Raw genomic sequence first — 27,491 nt, 5'->3', positions numbered from 1 at the left:
ATTGAGGAAATTCATTGTCAATAGATCTACTCTAAAAGAAATGTTAAAGGAAGTTCTTCAAGCAGAATCTGCTATCAAACAGACTCTTGGATCTAAACAGATAAATAAAGAGTGTTGGCAATGTAATAAGTAAATGTAAAATAAAATGTACCTTTTTTTCTTATTTTTAATTGCTCTTAAAAGCTAAATGACTGTTTAAAGAAAAAATTATTTATAGAATATGTAAAAATATATCTGACAACAATAACACAAAGGATTGGGGCAGGAGGTAATTAAACACTAATGTTTAAGTTCCTTATACTACACACGAAGAGATATACTATTATTTGAAGGTAGACTAATTAAGGATGTATAGTGAACATCTTAAGGAAACAACTAAAAATATAATATATAAATATATAATATGTATAAGTTAATAGGTGAAATAAAATGTAATAATAAATAATCAATTAACTCAAGAGAAAGCAGAAAAAGAGGAATAAAAAGAAACAATAGATTGAACACATATAACACTCATCTGATGAATGAAAAAAGTCAGATGAAACAACTGTGAAAGCCTTGCCATCTGGAACATTCTCTGAATCTGGGAGCTGCTTCCTTGACTTGGAAAACGTTCCAATGTTTCATGAGGCCCTTGATATAGAAACTCTTAATAAAATCTCTTTAATTAGTTTGGTGTTGCTCAAAAAAAAAGTCTTTGCTTTTTAATATATACCCAAAAAAGAAAATGAGTGCATACTACTATAATGTAACATCAACTTGTAAACACAAATTGTAAGATCATTCACTACATGATCATATTGACCATATGAAACTGGGCCGGTGACAGAGAGCAGTAAATAATATCCAGGAAAATGTTCATCTCTAATCACTTAATTTTACACATGTAACATTCTATGTGTCTGCATACTCTATTATATGATCATATTCTGAAAGAAAGTATTATAAATACAAGAAAGGGGTTAGAGCTAAACCAAAAGTGAAAAAATTCTTTTGACTTTCATGCAATTATATCTCAAACATAACACTGTAACAGTTTTGTGCATAAATTCATATAATTATATAAATGTTTGTTTTTGAAACCCAGGAATGGCATCACCAGCACAGTCCAATAGCCCATCTAGCCTGACATCCTGTCTTAGACAGTGACCAATGGTGGAGGCCTCACAGGATAGCATAAACACATAACATAATGTATATAATTGTGCACCACTACACCATTACTCCAGATGTAGTTAGATTATATCCTGAAAGAAATGAAAACAAATCCCAACCCCCATCACTCCCTTACTCTATAATTTCCCAAAAGGTGACGGGAAACCTCCAATAAAGCACACATCTAACTATAATATAAACCAATGCTTTGGTGACATGACGAATGACTAACAAATGATCTCCTAAAATGAAAAGCTGCACTCAGAAACAGAACCTAAGCTCATCAAAACTTATGATTTGTAAAGGGGGATTTCAATGAATTGAAAAGCATCTGATTCACTCAATTAGATCTAAAAAATAGATGAGCAAAATTTAACTAAAGCTTTAAAAAAAATGTTTCTTTTACCCAAGCCATCCATTTTGTGATATGTGATACTGTTTTCTAGAAAGTATTATAAAATTTATATTTTTAACTCTTCAGAGAAATGATATTCACACCTGTTTTGTAATGGTTTTGAAGTAAGGCTTGGATTTATTAAATGTTCATCTAAGTGTGCAAAACCACATAATGAAGAAATCATGGCTTGGTCCTTCAGGAAGTACTATTTCCTAAACAATTATAGACCCAAAAAAATGCACTGCATTTTTAAAGACTTTTGGAGAAGATAATTCTCTTGGTAGTATACTTGGATATTGATTTAACAAAGCTTATAGTCAGGAAACAGTTCCTAACCTGAATTCTCCATGGTATAATTTAAATTCATTTTCTCTTTTTCTGACCTCAAATAGGTTGTAGAAGATTAGGTAATATCATATCTTATATATTTGAAAACTCTTATTACGGTCCCCTTTACCAGGGTAAATGCATTGCAGGACTATGAGCCAAATAATAATCCTGTACTGAATTCAGTCTTATAATTTTTATATGCTGTATATCATAGCCCAAGAGACAGATCTCAAAAATTACTTATCCATCATTTTTCCAAGCACCACTCCTCTCCCAATATACTCTTTCTCAAAAAAAAAAATCTGTATTTAGGAACAAACCTCAAAAATTTAGAAAAGGAAGTTTATGAGCGCTGAGAGCAAGGAACAATGCACACAAAATTCCATGCAGACACTGCTTCCTTCCCTAGAACAGGGTATCATTTAATGAAATGTATCTCTCAAAATCTCTGGGGCAGAGCTGAAGCTGCAGTGTAATATCATAAAATCTGCAGCTGTGTTGCTGTTCTTAATAGTCCACGCTGCTTCCTTAGACAACAGGAAGCCAAAACATACACACACTGCAGAACAGAACTTACCTTAACAAGGAATTGGCCAAAGTGGCAGAGCAGTTACGATAGATCAAGCATCAAACTGTTATTGAAAAGACTGTACACATCTTTAGGAATTTTCTCCTCAACTTGCTCACTCCAGGAAAACAGTATCTATTTATGTTTCCAAACATCATTTTTTTTTAGGAATAAAAACTACAGGATAGACAAATAAAGTTTCCTATATATAAATAAACATTAATAACTTACCTTTATTGCCCACCAAGGCAACCAGTGGCTGAGTTTCAGACTCCTCACTCACTTTCTTCACCACAGAATACCAATCTTCTAAATTCTCAAAGCTTTGATAATTTGTAATATCATATACCAAGAGGATTCCCTGTCGCAAAAGAGTTACAGAATATTTATAATATACTACTTTAAAAAATATTAATAATGAACACTGTTAAGTAATAGATATGTTGAATAGAGTATAAAAAGTACAAACGTGGACTGTTTGTATCTGACTTCAATTTAGGTATTAGCAGACAGATAATACTGAATGTCTTCATTCAAGATAAATCCAGCAATTAAGATACAATGCAAGCTAAAGAATAATTTTATCAAACTATAAGTGGATTTCCAATGAGATATCTGGGATATACTTAGTAAGTTTCAATAAAATATAAGAAAATCATATCATAGAGGTGAAAAAAGCTTCAAGGTCTACAATTCTGCCTGTCACTTTCATGAGGTCAAACATTTAAACCTTTCAATAAATAACCATCTGCTGCTGCTCTTTTTAAATATTTTCAAAAATGGAGATTCCATGACATCCCCTGACAGTCAATTTCAGTGTTTAACACAATTTTCTTTAAATGAAATAAGTCGATTTCCTCTTTCGGTCCTCTGTGCATTTGCAGAACAACATGAGAGTGTCCTCCTTATAATAACCCTTCATGTACTTGAAAATAGTTAAGTAACTCCTTCACCATCTCCCTTCCAGAATAAACAAACTCAATTCCTTAAACTTGCCTCAAAGGACCTATTTTCTATCCCTTTAATCATAGTTGTTGGTTCTTCCCAGGACATGCTACATATAGTTTTTTGACATCCTCTTTAAAATGAGCAATGTAAAACTGGACATGATACTGTAATAAGAGCCTGAACAAAGCCAAATACAACAGAGGGATTGCTTCCTGCCTCTTATATATCATATTCCTTTTAATATATCCCATTATTTTGTGTGGGAAGGAGAAGAAGTATGTACATTCACAAAAATAACACTGCCACATTCTTGATTCTCATCCAATTTGTAGTCAAATACTTAATACAAAGCTCTCTGCATATTTAAGTCTGGACCCTAATGGCACTTATGTCTCCTTCTTCTTAAGTTATAATCATAAATGTTGACTACTTTTTTACACCTACTATGTACCAGACAGATATCTGGATCTTTTCATTAATCCTCACAAAAATCATGCAAGACTGGTATTATTATCCTCATTTTACTAATAAACACAAAGTCACATGGAGCCAGGATTTGAATCGAGGACTGAATGAATATAAAGTCCACCCATTCAGTCTACAAAAATTTGTCTGCCAACTATATGCCAAGCATTGTGCTGGGTACCAGGGATATGAGGAACAACCTCAAGGAACTCACAGTCTTGCAGCAAAGCCAGGCACATAAACAGACAAGTATGTAACACAGAAGTCATGGCCAATGATATGCTGGTAAATATTAATTAACCAGCTTGAGTCATGGCAGCAGTGGCGAAGGGATGAGAGAGTGTTATTTGTAGCATCTGCCAATTTCTGTAGTGTAAATACTCCCCTGTGGTCATTTTAAAGCTATCAATGTCACTTCACTGAACAGAGTTGGGTAGGACACCACTACACAGCACTTCCACCATACAGATACACTAGATATAAATAACCTCAAGAGCGTAAACAACAGAAATATATAGTAAAATAATCAGTAAGTGATGCATTTTGATCATATAAATCTTTGTTTTTAATATAATTTATGAGTTTTTATATATATTTTTAATCATGAATATACTCAATAACCGGCTCACAAAAATTCCTGAAAATTTAACAACTGACTCTCCCAATGTGGCTCTAGCTTACTATTATGAACTCCCAGTACTATGCTCTTTTCTTCCAGTTTTATTAAGAAATAGTTGACATGCATCACTGTACAAGTTTAAGGCATACAGCATGATGGCTTAATTTACATATACTGCATGCTCTTTTATTAAACTACACTGGCCCCCAAGTCACTTAGCTTCTCTGGGTCTCAAGTTATTTGCCTCTAAAGTTAGATCATTGAATTAAACACTCTATATCCCTTTCAACTTAATTATTCCATAATTTTTATGCAAAATTGTTTGTCTGATTTATTTTAGTAACTTATAAATCTATTTCTGCCTTCCCAAATGCTTTGAAATAATGCCCAGCACAGAATTATTTGAAATAATGAACATAATCCTACTTTTCTTATTAAGAATAATGTCCCAGCATTAGCCTCTGAACAAAGCTAATATTCAATCTATTGACTCCACCTCCAGTTGACATGAGTGATACAATATATTATGTTGAAAGAGCTCTGCCCTAGAAGTCAGATTGCCTTTGGATTGCCTGGCCCTTCCATCTACTGATCTTGGGCAATGCTTCTGTCACTCACTTTCATAATACCTGTCATGCCTAACTGATTATGTAAAGTAATAAAAATAGACAATTTAAAACCAACAAACTACACACTTACTGGGAACTTTTTTATTATTATTCTGAATCAATATGAATCACATTTTCAGGGCAAACGTGAGATTGTTTTCACTCTCATAAACTGAGCCTTGACCTATGATGCCTCTTAAACCTTATAATTTTTAGAACCCTTCTAACTAATATATTAAAATATTCATTGCAACATGGTTCAATATCTGAACATAATAGAATATATGCAAATAAAACATGGCCAGCATCTCTTGATAATCAGTACTAGACCAGAGCTATAGAATAAAAATTAACTATCACTGATCTAGACCAGGAGTTGGTAAACTATGGCCCCCAGGTCAAATCCAGTTCATAGCCTATATTTGTAAATAAACTTTTATTGAAACATAGTCACACTCACTTAAGTATTATCAATGGCTGCTTTTGCACTATAATGGCAGAGTTGAGCAGCTGCAGTAGAGACAGTCTGACCTGCAAAACCTAAAATATTTTCTATCTGGTTTTTCAAGGAAGTTTGCCAATTTCTCATCTAAACTGATATATCCCAATATTCTTCAGTCAGCAATACCTATGAATTGTCCAGGAATCATAAGAAAGATAGAAGGATAAACACCTTTTCATTAATCTAGCTATCTACCAACCCAAACATCTATCAGTTCATATATCCATTTCTCAATACCATTTAACGCAAAAATTATGATTTTTATTCTTTGCTCCTAATATGACCATTTTGTACCAGTTTTGACCTACACCCATCTGGTTAAAAACTGAGAAGGAGAAATGAGAAAACCAAAGACATTAACATACAAAAGAAGTTCTAGGACTTTCAGTTTCAGCTCAGACTTGTAAAGAGCTTGGAAGTCATCACATCTGTTCTTACAGTAAGAACATAGCTGGACAAACTGAAAATCCATATCTTTTCTTGGACACAACAGAGAGTTGAGTTTGCAGGGCAAATTGCCACCCTGAAATCCGGAGTGATGGGTGAATCCAAAGAGTCACAGCCAAAATCTGCTTACCTGGAACAAAAGCCACTAGAGCCAGTAAATAGTAGAAACATTTAAATGGTCATTTTGATGAATTGTTGGAGGCTGAGTGTGGGCTAGCTTGAAGATAAGAAACTCCTGGGGGACACAGTCTTTGGGATACCCCCAGACTTTCATGTGTTTTACCTCTAGGAACCCCACAAGATCCTCATCGTGAAGAGACAAGAAAAATCCCCTCATGGCTCTGGCATGAGAAGAGAGCAAGTAACCATTGTAAAATATTCCTAGAGCATTATCTGTAAAATGGCATCCTCTCCAGGAAAAAAGCTCAGAGTCTTCTACCACATGAGAGAATGGCATTTTCCAACTCCAGCCCCTTCTAGTCATCCTGTCTCACCTAAATGAGAAAAGCTAAGAAATATCTAAGAAGGTCACAGCCCAGGGACACAGATGCTTAAGTCACACAAGGCTGTGACTTAATCATAAGAGTATAGAATGTTTCCCCTTGTCCATACTTTAACACACCAATAGGGCTCCATATAATAGTAGATTACATTTGAAAGAGCTGCAAGACACAAACTCCAACTAAGGAAGAGTTCTTTGAGATGCCCAAAAAGACAGGGGAGGAAAAACACAAGGATATTAGAGGAATTTGATGGCTCTGCCATCTAAAGATTCAGCAAACATTAAACACAGACCAACTTCTGACCAAATTAACATAAAACCTCACACTAAAAGCCTATTTATTTGAGTTATTACTCGATACATCATGTCTAGTTTTCAACACAAAATTAAAAGGCACACTAAAAGGAAGTTTGAAGAGAAAAAGCAAACATTAGAATCAGATTCAAATCAGATTTTGGAGTGATCAGAACAGGAATTTAAAATAAATGTAATTAACATTTTAAAGATTCTAATGGAAAAGGTAGACAACATGAAAGAACGGTGGGTACTATACACAAAGAGATGGAAACATTAATTAATAATAAAAAGGAAATGCTAGATATCAAAAATACTATAACAGAAATAAGGCCGTTGATGAGCTCATCAGGAGACTGGACACAACCCAGGAAAGAAACAGCCAGCTTTAGGATAAGATAATAGAAACTTTCAAAACTGAAATGTAAAGATAAAAAAGAATGAATAAAATAGAATACAAAAGAACTATGGGACAATTCTGAATGTATATGACACATGGAACTGGAATACCACAAGGAGAAGAGAAAATGGAACTTAAGAAATATCTGAAGTAATAATGGCCAAGAAATTGCCAAAATTAATTACACACCATCCACAGATCCAGGAATCTCAGAGAACATCAAGTAGGATAAATACCAAAACATCTACACCTAGACATCATATACTTAAACTCCATAAAACAAAACACAAAGAGAAAATCTTGAGAAAAGGTAGGGAGTGGAAGCCAAGGGGAGGGAGGGAATACCCTATCTATAGACCAACAAGGGTAAGAATTATAGAAAATTTCCCATCGGAAACTAAGCAAGTAAGAAAAGAATGGAGTGAAATTTTTAAGGTGTTGAAAAAAAGGACCAATCTAAAATTCTAGACGTAAAAAATCCTTTTCTAAGTAAGGAGGAATAAAGACTTTCTCAGATAAACAAAAACTGAGGGAATTCATAGCCAGAAGACCTTCTCTGGAAGAAAAGTTAAAAGAGGTTCTTCAAGAAGGAAATGATACAGGTCAGAAACTCAGTTCTACATAAAGAAAGGAAGCATATCAGAGACGGAACAAGAAAAGGTAAAAGAAAATCATTAATTTTTCTTATTCTTAATTAATCTAAAATATAAATATTTAATAACAGTAACAAGGTATTGAGTGATTATAGCATATGGAAAAGAGAAATGAATGACAGTGATGCCATCAGGGACAGGAGGGATGAACTGAGAATATTCTTTTATGAAATATTTTATGAACTACACAGGAAGCAATGCAGTATCATATGAAGGTGGACTTAGATTAGTATAAGATGTATATTGCAAACTCTAGGGCAATTGCTTAAAAAACAAAGTTTTAGTGTAATTGACAGACTAAGAGATAAAATGCTCAAAAACCCAGAAAAGAAAGAGAAAGGGGTGGGGGGGGGGGAGGGAAGCAAGCACAAGGATCAGAAAACAAACATGAAAGATATGAATCCAACTATATGAATAATCACTTTAAATGTGAATGGTCCAAATATACCAATTAAAAAATATTGTCAGAGTGGATGAAAAACCAAGACTCAACTATATGTTGCCTACAGGAAACACGCTTTAAATATGAAGATACAGGTTAAAAGTTAAGGGATAAAGAAATACCATGCTAAAAGAAGTGAAAAGAAAGCTGGAGTAGCTATATTAATTTCAGAGAAAGCAGACTTCAGAATAAGGGAAATCATGAGGTATAAAGATTGGCATAACAGTAAAGGGGTTAATTTTCCAAGAAAACATAACAATCCTTTGTGTATATACACTTAATAACAGAGTATCAAAATATGGAGCCCAAAACTGATAGAACTTAAAGGAATTCAAAATCCACAGATCCACTAATATAGTTGGAGATTTCAACACCCCTTTTTCATTAATTGATGTATCAAGCAAGCAGAAAATCAGTAAGTTGACCTGAACAGCAGTAACAATCAGCTTCATCTAATTGACATTTATAAAACAGTCCATCCAACAACATTAAAATGTACCCTCTTCTCAAGCTCATATGAAACATTCACCAGATAGACTACATTCTGGACCATAAAACACACCTTGACAAATTTATAAGAACAGAAATCATACCAAGCATGTTCTTAGATTACAATGGAATTATCAGAAATCAATAATAGAAAGAGCTGGAAAAACTCAAAATATTTTGAAATTAAACAACATACTTCTAATAACACCTGGGTCGAAAAAGAAGCCTCAAGAGAAGTTTAAAATATCTTAAATAAAATACAACCTATCAAAACTTGAAGATACAGCAAAAACAGTACTTCGAGGAAAATGTAGAGCACTGAATGAATATATCAGAAGAGAAGAAACATCAAAAATCTAAGCTTCCACTTTAGAAAACTGAAGAAGAAGAGCAATTTAAACTTACTGCAAGCAAAAAAAATAGTAGTAATAAAAATTAGAGCAGAGATCAATGAAACTGGAAAGAGGAAAACAACAGAGAAAATTAATAAAAACCAAAAGTTGGTAACCTCTAGCCAGATTAACCAAAAAGAGAGACAGAGACAGAGTCAGAGAGACAGAAAGATAAAGAAAGAGAAGGCACAAATTAATGAGGGGTCATGACTACTGATTCCCACAGACATTAAAAAAATAATGAAGGAATAATATGAACAACTCCATAGCCCAAAATTTGAAAACAAAGATGAAATGAACCACTTCTTTGAAACACACAAACTACCAAAACTCATACAAGCTGCCATGGACTCCCAGGGCCTCTACCCACCAGCTTCAGCACACCAAAGCCAGACCTCTAAGTACTCATCTCTTTGGGAGCCTATAATATAAGTACCCTCAAACCCCTGAGTCTCTCACCCCATCAGTCAATCCAGTTCTCTTCTGATTCCTTTCAAAAAACTATCAGAAAGTACAACTCCCTCGGAAATGCAACACATCTTGGCAACAACTCAAGTCTAAGAAGAATCTACGGGGAACTGCTGGAAATAACTGTTTCTTGGCAATCTTGTGGCCATCCAAACCCACCACCATATCTCATGTCCCTGATACCCTCTTTTATCACCTATCCACCATTTATCCTTCTGCTATGTCTTCATCCCCATACTGTCCTGTGCTTCCTCTTCCTAATTTACCCTCCACCTGCTCCTCTTTCTAAACCTTTCTGCCATGACTTTTGGAAATGAGACTTCAAGTTTAATAAATCCTTCTACACCTTTGAATTCTTCACAAAAATTTCCTCCATCTTCTATGCCTTAACTTCACTTTCCCCACCTCGCCCCCGCAACTGCCAAAAGATATTACCACCCCTTCTCTTTATAAACCTTAAGACTTTTAGTAAATATTACATAATATTATATAGTACTTTGTTTTCATCTATTTCACTTATCACCATATCTAGTAAGCATGATGAGTCAGTAAACCAAATGGATACCATTTTCAAAGGAATAACTGACAGCAGTCTTGAAGGAACAAACACTGTGGCAACACTTAACAGTATTATAAGGTATTTCAAAATTTAGTTCTAAAATTTAACAGATACAGTACATACAATTTAGTGAAAGTTACCCATTTCCAAAATACAGGTATTTTTTTCTCCTTGATTTGTACAACAAATAATCTACTTTAGTTTTTAATTATATATAGAAATGAATTAAATCATATAGATTATACAATAGTCATAACAACATATACTGTACTTTGCTGTATAAGTACAACCTGTAAGAAGGAACACTAATGCAAGAGAGGTCTGTAAATATAATAAGTTATAAGTTGACAAATATCCAATGAAAAAATTCATGGTAAAAGACAGCAGAGAGTCTCAGGGAGTCCAACTTTGAGATATGCTCTCTCCCCAGTTGTCATACTGGCACCACAGGCTTTTGTTGGTGGTTAACAGGGTGACTCATCTGTGTGGGGCACTGGTACACAATAGTAGTTATGTTCTACCTCACAAATGAGTACACTTCATTGAGTTTATACTCAGTAGGGTAGTGTTTGCAAACCACTTAGATTCCAGGACGGAAAGAGCTACAAAAATGAAACATCCAGTCCTTCTCTGAGGCTTGTTATTAGCCTCTGTTAGCCACAGGTTACAGGGCACTAAACACTATGTACTGTGTGTTTGCTTGTAACCACTATGAAAAATAGCCTATAACATCTTTCTGAAGACTCCTAGAAAATTTTAAGTTAATTTAAACTCTGGGAATTTAACTGGGACATACTTCAGTTCTTAGAACTAGTTTCTGACAAAATACCTCACTAATTCTTCGGTGTCTATTCAATATTGTTTCAACCAACACTATTCAATACACTATCACTAAAATTTAACGCAACTGGTGGGGAAAAAGTGAAGAGGGTAAAATAATCAGTTTTATTTGAAGCTAAGTTAATTCCAGCCTACAAATAAGCTTCTTCCTGGATAAGAAATGCTTTAGAAAAATGAATTCACATAGCTTAATAGCCCAGATATGTGTAAGATAATTCTTTCCATACACATTACATAAGTTAGAGAACCTAAAACAAAATCCTAAATAAGACATTATACTGATGTCCTCAAAACAGCTTGTCAAAACACTTCTCAAAGATTTCTATCATGTAGCATGTGCACAAAAATCCAAAGTATTCGTGAGATGGGCAATGTACAGCATCTACAACAACTCTAGAAACAGTATAGATCTACTTTGAAGAATAGCTATGTAATTATATAAAATTATTAAAAGCTATTAAAATGTTTATGAAAGCACTGTTTCTTTAAAAGTAACGTTTCTCCCAATTTATGGTAGTGAACTGTAGTCTGAGCTTCTCTGGCCTGGGTAAAAAATTTACATGTATTTTAACAAAAGAAACTAGTGGCAAATGTACTTAACTGTATTTTACATAGCATTTAATTTAGAATCTCTGGAAAGCAGAGAAAATTTATGACAACTCATCATCTCAAAATTCCTACTTTCCTGGGACGATTTCATGAAAATGTTCATGAAATTCCTAGAAATACTTTATTACATTGTTTTTTAATAAAACAGGGTATATGATTTACAGAGATTGTAAAGTATAAACAATGTAAGACACTGTCAAAAGAGAAAAAAATCAACATGTACCTTCGAAATAGAAATCTCATGTGACATTCTCTTTCTCCCAAGATGTGAAGTACATTAGAAGAGAACAGAGACATTTCACTAAATTCAAGTATCCTCAAAAATGATGGAATTTTTTAAAATTTCTACAAATTTGCCCATTAATGTCTGCTGACTTTAAGCAGCTATGTAATAGCATAAAACAAACACTGTAAAGAAATGATGTGATGGGATGGTCACACAACATTGTGAATGTACTATATACCACTGGTTATATACTTTAAAAATTGTTAATTTTATATTATGTGAATGTCATATCAACACTAATGTTTATATAATAATTTTATATTAATAAATTTAAATTTTCTATAAATCAAACAATAAATTTTTTTAATGATTTAAAGTAAGGTAAAATTAAGAGTCTAACCCATAAACATTACATTCCCCTAATTTGTAAGTGAAAAAAAGTATTAATTGAATGTTTTATTATTATTTACTCTGAAATGCATAAAAACTTCCCATTCTCCACTAACTTTAGATATATCTATAAACCATAAAAAGCTAATCTATTTGACATTCAGAGTCAAATATCATTAGAAGCTTGACTAATCTAGTTTTCATTTTTTTTAAATCCAATATGTGTCTATGAAGATAGATTTTAATGGAGTAAAGAGGAAAGAGATTGTTATTTTCAAATCCCATTTTACCAACTAGGTGAATGAAACAAGGACTGTGGCTTCCCACAAATCTCTGTCCAGCAATTTTTCTTTAGCTTAATATCTACTTTAAACATAATCAGTTTAAAACAGAAACAAACAACAATGAACAAGCCAGACACAAAAATCTGACAAATATTTTTTAAGAGAAAAATGAACAGTCATAAAATATTAAGTCATATGGTCACAAGTGAAAATGTTAAGTGAGCAGAAATATTTTCCAGGAGACAAAGAACAATGTAGAAGAAGAGGCAAAGAAGGTTCTCAGAGCCAAATCTATATATCAATAACGCAAAAAACAAAACCCTAGAGCCTTTATACATGATTAAGAACCATATGAGCCTCATCCTTCTCTGAATATTTTATAATTCAGAATCTATTTTCCATCCAAAATTAAGGCAATGGTATTTGCTAAGTATCAAACTTCATACAGCAGAGTGCTTAATAGTCTGTCTTCATCTTCTAGATTCATTTCTTATGAGCAACCCAGCTCCACATAACCATGTTATGATTCTCAACTTAAAATATCGAACTCCAATGAAAAACTAAGTGAGGATTATGAATATTATCCCCCCAATACCTCATGATCATATGAAAGATACACACTAACTCAAAGTAGAAAAGCAAAAATAAACAGCATGTCAATAATTAATTTGTTAAGTATATTACTACTATGTATAATTTCTATTTGTATAATTTAATTTTAAAACTTATAAATTATGTCTATATAAGCTAATATACCAAAGAATTTTTGTTATATAATCATTCAAGTGGTTTTCTTACTCTATATAGATTTTCTTCTGAAAAGACACCACACATGACTATCATGTTAAAATGCTGTATGTGCTTCATATATATAATTAGTCATATTTAGCTTTCTGATACAATATATTGATATATCTGTTAAATCTGAAGAACTATAAATATTTAATAGACTAATTCACAGCACAAAAATATATAGGCATATATGTATGCTTTTTGTCCTTACAACTTAAAATGAAATTAAATTTTCCTCTCTAATATTTATCATTCAATTTATGTATTCTGTAAGTAGTCCATAGAACCAAATCAGTTACTAAATATCAAAATATCATTTATCACTGCATGTATTCAACTGTTGACAATAGTATTAGTAATATAAGCAGCATATGAAAGCTATTAGAGTCTTCCAGTTCCCTGACCCAAATCATTCCAAGCATGATTTTGGGGGAGGATGAAATCAAAGGATTAGCACAAATATAAAATCAGTCTCCTTACATATCAGATAAAAATCAAGGTAGAAAGAGCATGTATGTGTGTGTGTACCTGCCAGTGTGTTTGTAAGGAGAGTATCTTCAGTACTGGAATAATCATACAATTTGTTTCATACCTGTGCTCCATAGATATATTTATCCAACATCTTGCCTCCTATTGTCTGCCCTCCTATGTCCCAAACTTGAAGAGTAACATTCAAGTTTCCTAGAGTACAAAAAAATGAATATAAAACTAAGAATACAAAAAAAGTTAAGGAACAATATAACAATTGAATACAGTTTCACAGAACATTAAGTCACAGTGATAAACTCTGAACCTAATTTGTCTTTTATTCTGCATGTTCACATGGTCACATATTTGGAATTGTGAAATAATGTTGTCAAAAGAGATAACAGTGGGAAATTTAGATTTACACTTTACCCCATTTCCATGAAACCACATTTATAATCATCTTCAAAACAGAAGAAAATAAAAAAAGCTTTAATTCACAAACTTCTTAAACCTTAAAGAATTTCTTTTCTTAAACAGAGCATAAAGTAAAGCACTTATATGTGGAATAAGATATATAATTTAAAAATTAAAAGTGGGCTTCCCTGGTGGCACAGTGGTTGAGAGTTCGCCTGCCGATGCAGGGGACGCGGGTTCGTGCCCCGGTCTGGGAAGATCCCACATACCGCGGAGCGGCTGGGCCCGTCAGCCATGGCCGCTGGGCCTGCGCGTCTGGAGCCTGTGCTCCACAGTGGGAGGGGCCGCAGCAGTGAGAGGCCCGCGTACCGCAAAAAAAAAAAAAAATTAAAAGTGAACTTTATATACTAATGTACCTTATTGCACATAATGAATTTTCCTGTAAGTTCTAAACTCCATAGGTTCTAAAACTCACAGATTACTAATAGACTACAAAAATGGTCCCACAGTTTCAACTTCAATGAATTTCTAAATTTGAATGTCAGCTACTATATACAATAGTGAACATAATTTTAAAATTATATGTTTTGAAATTTAACCTATAAAATATGAACATTTTGACAGCCCTCTTCAGAACTGATGTAGGTTACATACCCAGTATATCACTAAATATTATGATGCATTTATACCTGTTCAAAGCATTCCACTGAAACAAATTATAATATGTGCTTCAAAGCCCTCATAAAATAGTCTAACAAATCTCTTCCCCATACAAACATATAAAAGCATTCTAAAATACTAAAGGGCAATCTTTAAAATTCTTGTCCATATTGCAAAATATTTACTTGTTAAAAAAATTATGTTATTCTCTATTATCAATGCAATTACAAAATTTAAAGATCAAGTTCGATATGCTTTACAGTTTAACATTTCAAACTATTTCTCCTAATAAAATTATGCAGCTTTCTCCAAAGGCAGACAAAATCTCAACTAGTACCTTCAAAATGAGCTCCCACACCAAAAATGTATCTTTCTGAATGATTTGCAAATCAGGAAAACTCAAAAACTTAGACACTAAGAAACTAGTCTCACTTCAAATACAAACCAGAAAAGGATTATATAGATATGAATTTTTATGCCAATGCAAAACACTAAAACTGGAGAATGTTAGTCACACCATTCAACGTTGCAACTGAAAAGAAAGTACGACACTGGATTAAGCAGCCAAGTTTTACCCTTAACTCTAAGTCTTGTTGGGTCTGTATTACAATCTTTCCATTATTTGGATGTAGGTCTGTTCCATCTGCCAACCTGCAGAGGATTTACATGAGCAACTTCCATTAGCATTAATGAGAGCTACTAAAGTTCATTACCCGTCATCATTCCCAAATATACACACTTTCAACGCTCACAGAGTAATGACCGAAATGTTCTTAAAGGTCTATGAATAAAAAAATCAAAACGTCACAGACTAAGACTTACGCAACAACTTATGTAAACCCAATACCTTAAAAATCTAAATTTTTCGATACTCAAAATTCATTCTCCTACAATGCTGTCTCAAATTAAGCAGGTGAGAAGGGGCTAGTCGACACTGTAAGTTATATCAAATAGTTTCAGAAGCCCCTAGATAAACAGGCAGTACTCTGTTCATTTTACTCTCAAAATTTTTGTTATTTGTTTACTTAAAAAAACAGTACTCAACAATATTAACTTTTTTAAGTAAGATTTTAGGCAACACTTAATAAAGGGCATTTAATCCCATTTTCTTCAAGGTCAATAAATCCTATCACTTAACTTCATATCAAGAAATATGAAGCTTTTTTCCTTTAAGTTCTGATATTTAGTTATGATATTTAGATCCTATCCTATCTGTAACTTTAGAAATATGATCTTCATTACATGTTTTCAAATTCTGACTACATCATTTCAAGACTGACTCTAAATCGTTTATAACTATCTCCCACCTGAGAGGTTTATATTTGTGTGCTGAGGATATTTTTTAAATCCATACTTTTCCAAATAAACACTGTTTGTTGTTCTTGGCTTGTTTTTCTTTAATACACATATTCTAGTGCCTCAGATAAAAATAGCTATGCAATACTAATAACCCACTAATACACAATGCTAGCCAAAAAATAATCTTTTGCTATCGTTATAGCTACAACAAATGATATTAACTTCATAGTTATTTCATGTATCTAGAAAAGTATTTTTAACTTCCACATGTGAATTTTAGGCTTATTAACACATAAAAATAAAAATAAATGGGAGTTTCCTATTTGGGAAACAAAATAATATAGAATTCAAATTAATATTCCTTTTAGTTTTTGCAAGCAAAAACATATGAAGGCTTCCAGTGTATTTTCAAAATGACATGCCTATAAAGCTATATAAGAATTTTCAAATAATCAACATTGAAAAATTTTTAAAAACCAAGAATCCATCTAATATAAATTTGTAACTAATAAAGAATGTTAAGGAGGAAACTGTCAGCAATCTAATCCCAAATGCAAAATACTAGAAAATTCCTGCTCTTCTGTAAGCAATGACATTTAACTAGGGAAAAAAATAAATAAATGAGGTGACAAAATACAGGTAAGTTGCTTTTGGTATGAATCAAAGCCACCAAGAGGATTCAACAGTGACCTTGTATAAGTACACTTGGTGCCTTGGTTAACCTTACTTAAAGTGCTGCATAGTCAAGATGGAACTAAAAACACAAGTCTGCCCACTTCTTGTACTAAAGACTTAGAAATCCTTTTCACAGTAGAACACTGTTTACTGACTGTACCCACAAGCTTCCTGAAAGTATTTTGACTAAGGCTCTTAAGAAGCTCTATCAGCAGAATCTCTGACTAACAGATACACTATTTTAAGCAGTAAAATCTGCACAGTGGTTGCATCCAGACTATACAGCATACCAGATCATGAAATATACTAACATGGATGAGTATTTGCAGAGTAATGACCTTGAAAACTTGCATGAAGAGAATGTCAATAGATGAACAGGAGGTATTACACCTCTAACAATCTGAATGGACAGAAGACTTACTAGAATACTAACAAATATAAGATTTGCCTCCTATGCTGCTGTACCATAAATTCAATTAATGCTGCCTGTAATGTTTTAGCAAATGATACAAATATTAATCCTTGGACACAATGAATTAAAGTATATAAAGGGTATAATATAAACCTTTTAATTTATTAACCTCATTTCTTAATGTACCTATTAATATAAAATCAAGTTACATTAAAAAATTTTTTCTTACTGAAATTTCTACCACAATTTTGAGTCAATTAAATAGAATAAAACCAACTGCCATTTTATAAAAAAAGATATTTTTCTGGAACTCTGCCCATCAAAATAAAACCTTAATCAGGAAAATTAAAATATATATTCATTAAGAGTATATATTTCCTAATGTTATTTTTAACCTAAGTACTTTCTAACTCTAAAATATATTATAAATTTGGATTTCAAAAATACCAAATATTTTTTACAAAGTCATCAAAATTTAAAAATTAGTATTGTGCAAAAAATCAGAAATTATTTATATATTACATATATAAAATGTCCAAAACCAGTCTTAAAATGTTTTTAATGTTTGCGTAGATGCTTGCTCCTTTATTTAAGTCTTTGAACTGAAAAATCAGAAAAATTAAAAAATATTAATAATATAGAAAGTTAGTGCTTTTGCTAATTAGCATCGAAAACAAAACAGTCAGTAATTAAATACACTTTGAGGCTCTCTGTATACAACTGGCATCTCTGAAAAAACTGTTGCAAAATAAGTTTTCAGTATGTATATTATGTGATTTGTACATGTATTCTACTAGTGACTGTTGTAAATATTCTGAAAGCAGTATTAACCTATCCATAAGAGTGAGAATAATAAAAATAAGATTTTCAGTTTTGAATACATTAAAAGAAAATACAAATGAAACAAAATACACGTTTCTCATTAAACCTCTTTATGAATAATAACTTAGTAATGGCAAACTGGAATTCTTTTCTCAAGCTACATCTTCTAATTTATTTTTCATTGGTAGCCGAATACCAACCATCACAAAATATAAGAGAGTATATTACTAGTGAGATATGCAGAATACCTTCAATTACCAAGAGTTTTCATTAGCTGTTCTAAAACATAGAGTTGTTTGATAGATGGAGTATTTGAGAGGTTAACATATTTCAAAAATATTATAATTTATTAAACCGTTTCCCACTATAGCACTCACGTTCCAGTATATGAATCTGACACTACACTTGCAACTGTTTTTATTCAAATGTGTTTCCTCAGAGAGGAGAAAGATGGACTAGTTTATGAAGTCAATCAAGATAAACTGCTTTTAATAAAATACTTTAAACATATAATTTAAGCACAAGTGAATAGACAGAGCATTTTAAAGCCCCAATTGTTCAGAAACTAACTTAAAACAGAAACCACTCTTTTTTTGTTATTATTTCCCTGTATTTCCCACAAAATGTGCTGCAACTGGCATCTAAATAGTTTCTTTGCATGGTGAACTGAAACATCTTGAATGCTCAAACTGTATTTTTATGAGTGCCTAGGGACCCTAAATTTTAGTGGTCTATTAAATGCCAGCAATTTCATGCTGCCTTGCATAAAACAGCATTCACATATTAGAGCACAGAAGTTCCATAGCTACATTATACTTCTGTTCCAACTTTCTCTCAAACAAAAAACTGAAGCAGAGGTTAATCAAAATAATATTTAAAAAAATAATCCTTTCCAGTCTTCTCACATTTAGTTCATACAATACCTGTTGATAATTACATGGCATTTGATTTTGTTTTTAACTTTAGAATTTTATAAGCAACTATTGTTTATCCACAAAAAATGTGCAGTGGTCAGAAACAGTGGGAGAGTGGGGAGGATATAAACTTTTTCCTTACACACATGGACAGTATGTCTTCATGGTAGATGCTGATGAAAGCTAACCTCCCTAAGATAGATTTACTGATTATATATATTTTCACATACAAACAGCCCCAAAATTTATTTTACACATTTCTGCTTATGTCTCTTATTGTCAGATATGGACAATTTTCTATGTTAATACATTTTAGTCTCTTACCTGGTAACATTATTCTTCTCAAAAAGAAATCCAGTCCTATAGTTTGTTTGTACTGTTTCCCAAAAGTTTCTTGAGCAAAACACGTAGCTAAGGAGGTCTAAAAAATTGATGCACAGAATATCAAAATTAATGTCTTTGTTTAAGAAATGTAAACATAAAATCACTACTAAATCTTATTAAGTAATCTTAATACTTATACTCCCATTAATCCATCAAGCAACTTTAAGCAGTTCTAATCAGTTACAAGGGGAAGAGGGACTTAACATTCCACCAGGTAAATTTCACTTGCCAACCAGCTATCAGTGGCAACAACAGACTAATCAACTAAATCTCTTTCAATCCCCTGATTGTCAAGGTCCCTACACCTTGCTAGAAATTTGAATTTGAGAATTATCAACAGAGAAAACTAAAGCAACATGATTAAAGATCTGAATCTTATATGTCCCTATATATCAGTTCAATACAGCTTTCAGAGATGTTTCATTCTGAGGTTAAACATCTGAGTAGTTTGTGCCCTCAGCCAATAAGAAGTAGAACTAATTAAGGAGAGGAAAGCTTGTTTATAGAATTTCCTTTCTTTTCTCCCCCCCCAAGAAACATGTCTAATTTTTCTCTATATTAAAAATGTTGTACTTCCCTGGTGGCGCAGTGGTTGGGAATCCGCCTGCCAGTGCAGGGGACACGGGTTCGAGCCCTGGTCCGGGAAGATCCCACATGCCATGGAGCAACTAAGCCCATGCACCACAACTACTGAGCCTGCTCTCTAGAGCCCGCGTGCCACAACTAGTGAGCCCACGCGCCTAGAGTCCGTGCTCTGCAACAAGAGAAGCCACCACACCATAACAAAGACCCAACACAGCCAAAAATAAAATTTAAATAAATTTATTTTTTTAATTTGTTAAATGAAAATTATTCTATAGAATGATAATATTTATCTTTTAAATTAAGAAGTTGATATTTTTAATATTAATATTAAGCAGACAAAAATAAATATATTCCATCCAAGAACCATAAAGCTTAAAAGTCACAAGAATATTATAACCAGAACAAATATATATCTACATTTTTTAAATAACAACTCTAAGTTACATTCAAAACTCCAGAGTTTCTTTAGGGTACCATTTCTTACCAAAGCAAAAGAATAATCGAGTAACAACTGAAATAACTCAATAACTCAAAAGCTTCTTAAACATTTTAAATGTATTATTTATTTATTTGTAGACTTCCCCAAAAAGAAGAGAAAGGGAGTTTCATGAAGCTTTTATGCTCTTCAAGACAGATTCCTAAAGTTAAGGAAAAACAGCTCTTAGATGTCAATTCCTAAATAATGAAAACTAAGATAAAATTTCCAAGATAGCTTACTATAATTAATTACAACATAAGTACAGTAGTGCAAAAGAAAACTTGGCCAAACTTCAATTCCTTTAAACAAAAAGACCTAAAATCCCTTTGACATAAGAACCATATTTTTCATATAATGGCAATTTGCACACACTAACGCCAATTCTTTTAATATTTAAATATTCAGCATTTGTAAGAAATCACTAAAATATTTGGTCAAATATTTATTGAGCACCATAAGAAAGATGTTCTGCTAGACTCAGAAATAAACTCACTACAACAAAATGAAAATTCATTTGGCTTCCTTGATAATATAAAAACTAAGAGATTAGAAAAAAAAAGTAAGCATTCTTTTTTAAATCCTTTTTTCATTTAGCCTTGTTTATGCCATTGAGCTTATTTAACTTAGAGCACAAAATCATCTGTGAAGAGGCTCAGAGTTCTAGAGAAAAATAATTAACACTACTTATACTATTACAGATATTTCAAAATGTTTAATATATGGATGGCTGAAACACTTTTATAAATCTAAGACAAACTCAAGGCACATGTAACTTCAGCTTAGTGTTTCTTTTCCTAAAAATCGGACTTCTAGATTTTGAAAGTCTCACACTTTTGAGGCAAACATAAAGCTAGAATTTTCAATTGGAATAGAGAACAATCTGTCAGAAGTATAGGTCATTGCAAACAAAGAATATTAAAATGGGTTCTTATACCATCTCCAGACATCTCACTATAAAAATTAATCAGAGAATCAACTGAATCAGTGGGAAGGAGGCACATCCTCTTCAATTATCTAGATATTACGCTATCTTTCTCATTCAATAATTTCTCAGAAGTCATTGTATAAATATCCTTTTTAAACAATTATGAAGAGAACAACCATCTTTCATATCTGTAACTCTTTTTTTCTGATTCTTTATAGTTTTTTTGTTTGGTGAACTTTTGCTAACAATTTTTAACCATACTACATTTACTAATACTGAAAAGACACCATAAAAGAATATTTTGCCTCAAAAAAAAAAATCTTAAGAAGTATATAATAAAATCCAAAGTATGACTCAAAACAGGAAAGAAACAGAAACACGTGTTAATAGCAAGAGGAGCTAAATTTCTCTTGAGTAAACTGTTAGTGGTCATCTCAATATTCTATTGCTTTTGTAAGGGTGTATAAAAATGCCCTGAGTTAGAACTAGCAAGAAAAACTGATACTAGAAAATATGGCCAGGAGTTAAATCAGGATACAAGTAAGAATGAAAGAGAGGCTGAATTCATAATAGAAAAGAACAGTAAAAGAAACAGAATGGGAACGTTGGTAGCTGCCAATAATACGGCAATAATCTGAAAACTGAATAGGGTATGGAAAAAAACAAAAGCTGATATATGAATAATGAAAAAAGGTTAGATTTCTGATGCTGGTATCCAGAAATTTCTGGCAGAAAACAATCTTTACAATTTTAAAATAGATTAGTCAAGATGACAAAGACTAAATCAGAACACCATAAACAGTATCACTGTTATCCTTTGAAGCAGAATGATAATCCTAATTCAATAATATAGAAGGAAAAAAGTACGCTTTGTTGTACACTAGATAAAATTTTTGACAGAGATGAAAAATCATAATTATTCACACTAAATTAGTAACAAGAGGAAAATGTATGACAGGCTAGATGAAAAACCTAGATAGAAATTATGAACAAATTTCAACAGAGAAATACATGTATGATAATGAATATTGGGGAAAAAATTAACAAAAATTTAAAGAATTATGATAGAATGTAAGATAATGGAAAATTTTTGTGTCTTTTTATACATGTATTAGTGTTATAGACAGTCATTATAGTTTTAAACAGGAAATAAATTCAGTTATGAGTTGACCATAAAAAGATTTAGGAAATGAAAAATTAGAAGACATTCAAAAGAAAATATGAATGAGAAAACTATAAAAATAGAACTTAAAATTTTTACTGAATAAGGGTGTTAGAAACAATGCTGATTCATTTAAAACAACTCATCCATTCAAAAAGTTGTTACAAGTGTACAAAAAGTCATATAATTAATACTTTATAAAGAAAAGTGATCCCTAGTTCTTTTCTTCCTCAAAATGCTTAAAAGTAATCAGAGCATATTAAGTTGTTTTTCCTCAATAATAAAAATCAATAACAAAATATCAGGGATGGCAAAAAAGAAATTAACAAGAATCCTCCAAATCCTGCATATGAATGACACCTTTCCCTAGGGCCCTAGGAACTCAAATCTCAGAACGAAAGACAGGAGCAGCTGTGCAGTGCCAACTGCCAGGGAAGATGTATCGAGCAGTCGTCACCATAGGAACCAGGGTCCAAACTACACCAGGAACATGAAAACGTGAAGCCGAAAACGGGAAACTGGTAACAATAATAACCAGCGTTTCTGAAGCCTCTAGTTGAGAAAGCGGATGGAAGAAGAAAGGAGACAAACTCTAACAATATTCCCAGAAACAGTGTTGGCGCCATTGATAGGAGTGACAGGTGTGAAGGTTGGCCGGGCAGAGGCTCTCCACCTTATTTGGGACGTGGATCAAGAACCCTTTAAGATCTTATGAACCATCTCCAAAGAGCAAGCACCGGGCAATGTTTATTCCATCTCAGGAGCTCCACAACCCTGGGTTAAAGACCTGTGCCTACGAGGTAAGGGGGCTGGCTGCCAGATATTCTCACGCACTCACTCTCATTCATTCAACCAACTGTCACTGAAAGACAGACTTTAAGGCAATTATCCCCTCTGTCATGTTAGCAGCTCTGCCCTCAGCAACCAGTCCAGAATAGGAGTTCAATAGATATTTGTTGAATGAATGTTTGTGTTGACAGGTCCTGTGCTGGGAACAGAGATGAACAGATATGATGCTCTAAAACTGCAACTAACATTTACTGAGTGCACACCATGTTATGAAAGCTTTATGTAGATTTTCATATTTAATGTGGATTTGCACACTTCACCCTTCGAGGAGACACCTATCAATATACCCATCTTACAGATGAAGTACAAACAGGATAGCAATTTGCCCTCCAATGATCCGACGAGTAAGTGATGGAGCCCCAATTCTCTCACCCAGGGAATCTGATTCCAGCGTCAAGTTCTTGGGAGATCCCAGTACAGTGGAGCCATCAGAAACGGTAAACGGGGGGAAAGGAGCAAAGTGTGACCTGGACTAAAGTAAAAAGAGGTAAGGTGCCTTGGCAGATCCTTGCCAGTCCTCAGAGGCGAGAAGCTGGAAAGCTTCCCAGGGAGGCGATACTGGCTCGTGTCTTAAAGAAGTAGGAGTTCGAGATCCAGGCAGGGGTTAGGCAATGACTTTTTTTTTTTTTTTAATTTAAGAGGAGCTGGACAGCTCTCGACGGACTTCACTAAGTGCCTATTAGTGTCGAACCCCAGGCCACGACCTCGCGGGCCCAAGCGCAGACGCCCCGGGGCTCGGGGACATAAGGCGACGCCGGGGGGGCGGGGAGGAGGCTGGAGGGCGCCAGAGCCGGCCGGGGTTCCTGCAGGCCTGGCACGGCGGGCCCGCTCAAGGACTGACCTTCCCGGAGGTGCCGTCCCCCAGCACGACGATTTTCAGTTGCCGGTCCTGGCTCTCCTCCTCTGAGTCCGACATGGTGTCCCAGGAACCAGGCCCACCTCCCCTCCCTCCCCACCGAGGTAGAAGGAGGAAGGGAAGGAGGGGGTCTCTGGGGGCGGGGGAGAGGAAGAAGGGCAGCAGTGGGGGCAGCACCCCCCGTCCCGGTGTCTCAGCGGTCGCCGAAGGTATCCGGGCAGAATCACTCGCCAGAAGCCATCTTGCCCACCTCCCCTCCCCCTTGCGCGTTGACCCCGCCTCCTGAGCGCGACGTCGGGCGCCCTCCCCAGCATGTGTGCCAACCCACGCAGACCGCTAGCCTTCCTGACGGGCCGACCCATCAGCAGGCCTGGGAAAAGGAGGCGTTCGAACCGAGCAGGCGAGACACAGCGCCACACTCGCAGGGACATTTGGCAAGAGAAAAAAAGATGTGTATAACTTAGGCTAGGTAGAAAAACGGGGTCAGAGTAGCGCGCAGACGTTCTATTAAATTGCCTTGTTTCCATCTCCCCCTGTGAAGGTTCCTGAAGCGAATGGTTTAGCCCGACGAGGAGGGAGGGGTGACGCCATGGCCGCGCGCCGCGGTTGCTATGGAAGCCAGGACACAGGAGAGGCAGCGCGGCAGGGCCTGCCTCAGGGCGCGGGGGACGCAGGTTGCCCGGCGGAACGAGCTGGGGAGGGGCCTCTGGAGCAGTGTGGGCGCCGGGGTTTCGCGCCCCGGGAAGAGCGGCGACTTGGTGGAGGAGGGGGCGGTTGCTAAGGACGTAGCTGCTGCACAGCGAGGCTGCCGGGCGGCGCGAGGCGTGGAACGTAGCTCTGGTGCTGCTTTGTTTCCTCCTCTCAGACCTTGGGTTTCCTTGTCCAAACAGCGGAATCTGATCATTCACGAAGCACTTAAGCTAGAGCAGCAGTTCTCAAAGTGTGATCCAGGGAACCCTGAGGGTTCCGATAAAGTCAAAACTATTTTCCTAATAATTCATTTATTTTTTTCCTTTCTCACGTTCATGCTCTCACAAGTATAAGTAGAAGTTTTCCAGAGGATGCATGATGTGTATATCACTCTGACAGCTAAGGGAGCAAACATTTCTCAGTATTCATTTCGATGCAGTAATGAAAGCTACAACTTACATAAACAAAAACTATTTGGGGTACACAATAATTCTTAAGAGTGTAGAGGGGGCCTTGAGCCTCAAAAGTTTGGGAACTGCTGTCCTGGATGGATGATCTCAGTCTAGTAGCGTAGGTAAAAGACATAATTGGAAATTTAAATATAATGAGATAAATTCCACTATATAAATATATATATATATATATATTTTTTTTTTTTTTTTTTTTTTTTGCGGTACTCGGGCCTCTCACTGTTGTGTCCTCTCCCATTGCGGAGCACAGGCTCCGGACGCGCAGGCTCAGCGGCCAAGGCTCACGGGCCCAGCCGCTCTGCGGCATGTAGGGATCTTCCCGGACTGGGGCACGAACCCATGTTCCCTGCATCGGCAGGCGGACTCTCAACCACTACGCCACCAGGGAAGCCCAAGTTCCACAATATTAATGCCAGACTACTATATTTGTCTCCTTGTTAATTACTTTTCATGCATTCACGTTCACTCCTCATGGGAACCCTATAAAGTAGGTAGAATTATGTCATTTTACAGATGAGGAAGCTTAAGTCACAAAAAGCTTAGCTCAGAGGCAATAGTCCTGGAAAGAATATGGGAATTCAAATGGGAAAGCAGTACAGTTTAAAGAAGTACCCATCCCTGGCAGCAGCACTGAAGTTCTAATCACAGACCTGCGCTTATTAGATGTGTGACCTTGAGCCACAATTTCCTTATCTATCAAATAGAGGTACTACCTCCTTCATAGGGTTGAGAATTAAATGAAGTAATCACTGTAAAGTAACATAGCACAATGCCTGGCATATAATAAGCACCCTCATCGTCACCATTAGACATGGTCCATATTGGAGCATCACTGCTTTCTACCCAGGTTATCTTAAACAGGATTCCTATGCAGAGCTTCAGTCCCTTCATCTGTAGATAAGGTTATCCACAATAGTCGACACCCAGTTGTTTCCAGTTTTTCCAGTTCCAGTTCTTCCAGTTCCCAGTTCTTTCCCTACTCCCCACCACCACCACCACCATCACCACCACCAACTCTCTACATCACTGGATGTGTTAATGAGAATTAGAAGAAAAAGTTAAGTGAAAGAGCTTTGCAAAGTCCATTGTAAATGTTAGGTTGAGGAATCTGTTTTTAATGAGGACAGATTGAACCCCTTCTTGTCCATGAGGCCAGTTAATGTGGCAGCAATTGGCTTTTCCACTCTTAATGGAAATGGTTATGTGACCCAGTTTGACCAATGAGACAGAAGAGGATGTCCTTTGGGAAACATCTGGGAAAGATTTTCCTCTCTGATTTAAGAAAAGAAGAAAAGAAAGAATACAAGAGATGCAGAAGGAAGGCTCTCCCCCTTCCTTCCTTTGCTGTGATTATTTGGGTGAGGACATAATTCTTGGAGCAGCTACAGCCTTCAACACCCTACCTTCCAGGCTTCTTGTTATGGGGAATAAATCTAAGGTACTTTAGTGATGTATTTCATTACTTGCAGACAAAAACATCCCAATTGGCACAAATATTTGGCTAAAAACTAGGTTTACTTAAGGCCATTTAAGTGACTTTTATGTGTGATTTCAAACTTTGCATTTTGTAATCACCAATTTCCTGGACAACGGCTTTGATGGAGAGACATCATTTATATGGATATGGATTCATCCCTGAGACAGTATTGCTACATGAAACAAAAAGCCAATTGCGTTCTTTTAATGACCATATTTTCACATCTATCACAAGATTCCATGTTGAAAATTAGATTTGAAGACTAGGAACCATATATATATATATATATAAATTAAAGAGAAATGGGAATCTTTTTCAGTGGTCTTAAAACTAATACCTTAACAAAGTGCTTAGAAGGAATTCTCTGGCAGTCCAGTGGTTAGGACTTTGCATTCTCACAGCCGAGAGTCCAGGTCAGGGAATTAAGATCCCACAAGCTGCGAGATGTGGGGTAAAAAAAAAAAAAAAAAAACCTTAGATAAGAATTCTGGAAATTTCAAAAAGAATTGGGGTTCTTTAGATAGAAAGAAGTAAGATTAGTTACACAAGATAAACCTGTCTGTTATCTGTAA

At 34.8% G+C, this 27,491-nt stretch overlaps 1 protein-coding gene across 2 annotated transcripts in view; it reads right to left on the bottom strand.

Annotated features, from left to right (window-relative positions):
- The window catches only part of RAB28 (RAB28, member RAS oncogene family), a 94,661-nt gene extending 70,117 nt beyond the window's left edge, over window positions 1-24,544 (bottom strand). The window contains exons 1-4 of one of the 2 annotated variants that reach the window (XM_065877576.1): window positions 24,268-24,544; window positions 19,368-19,464; window positions 13,972-14,060; window positions 2,682-2,811 (exon numbers count right to left, since the gene is read on the bottom strand). In XM_065877576.1, the coding sequence (XP_065733648.1) occupies window positions 2,682-2,811; window positions 13,972-14,060; window positions 19,368-19,464; window positions 24,268-24,342 (391 nt within the window). In that variant the 5' untranslated portion in view covers window positions 24,343-24,544. The remainder of the gene's footprint in view (window positions 1-2,681; window positions 2,812-13,971; window positions 14,061-19,367; window positions 19,465-24,267) is intronic. The other variant, XM_065877577.1, reaches the window with a different exon arrangement.
- Window positions 24,545-27,491: the final 2,947 nt, after the last annotated feature.

Source organism: Phocoena phocoena, chromosome 5, assembly GCF_963924675.1.
Source record: "Phocoena phocoena chromosome 5, mPhoPho1.1, whole genome shotgun sequence".
In the NCBI taxonomy this organism is placed as follows: domain Eukaryota; kingdom Metazoa; phylum Chordata; class Mammalia; order Artiodactyla; family Phocoenidae; genus Phocoena; species Phocoena phocoena.
Note: the sequence above shows the minus strand (reverse complement) of the source record. Positions and strands in the feature narration are given on the sequence as shown.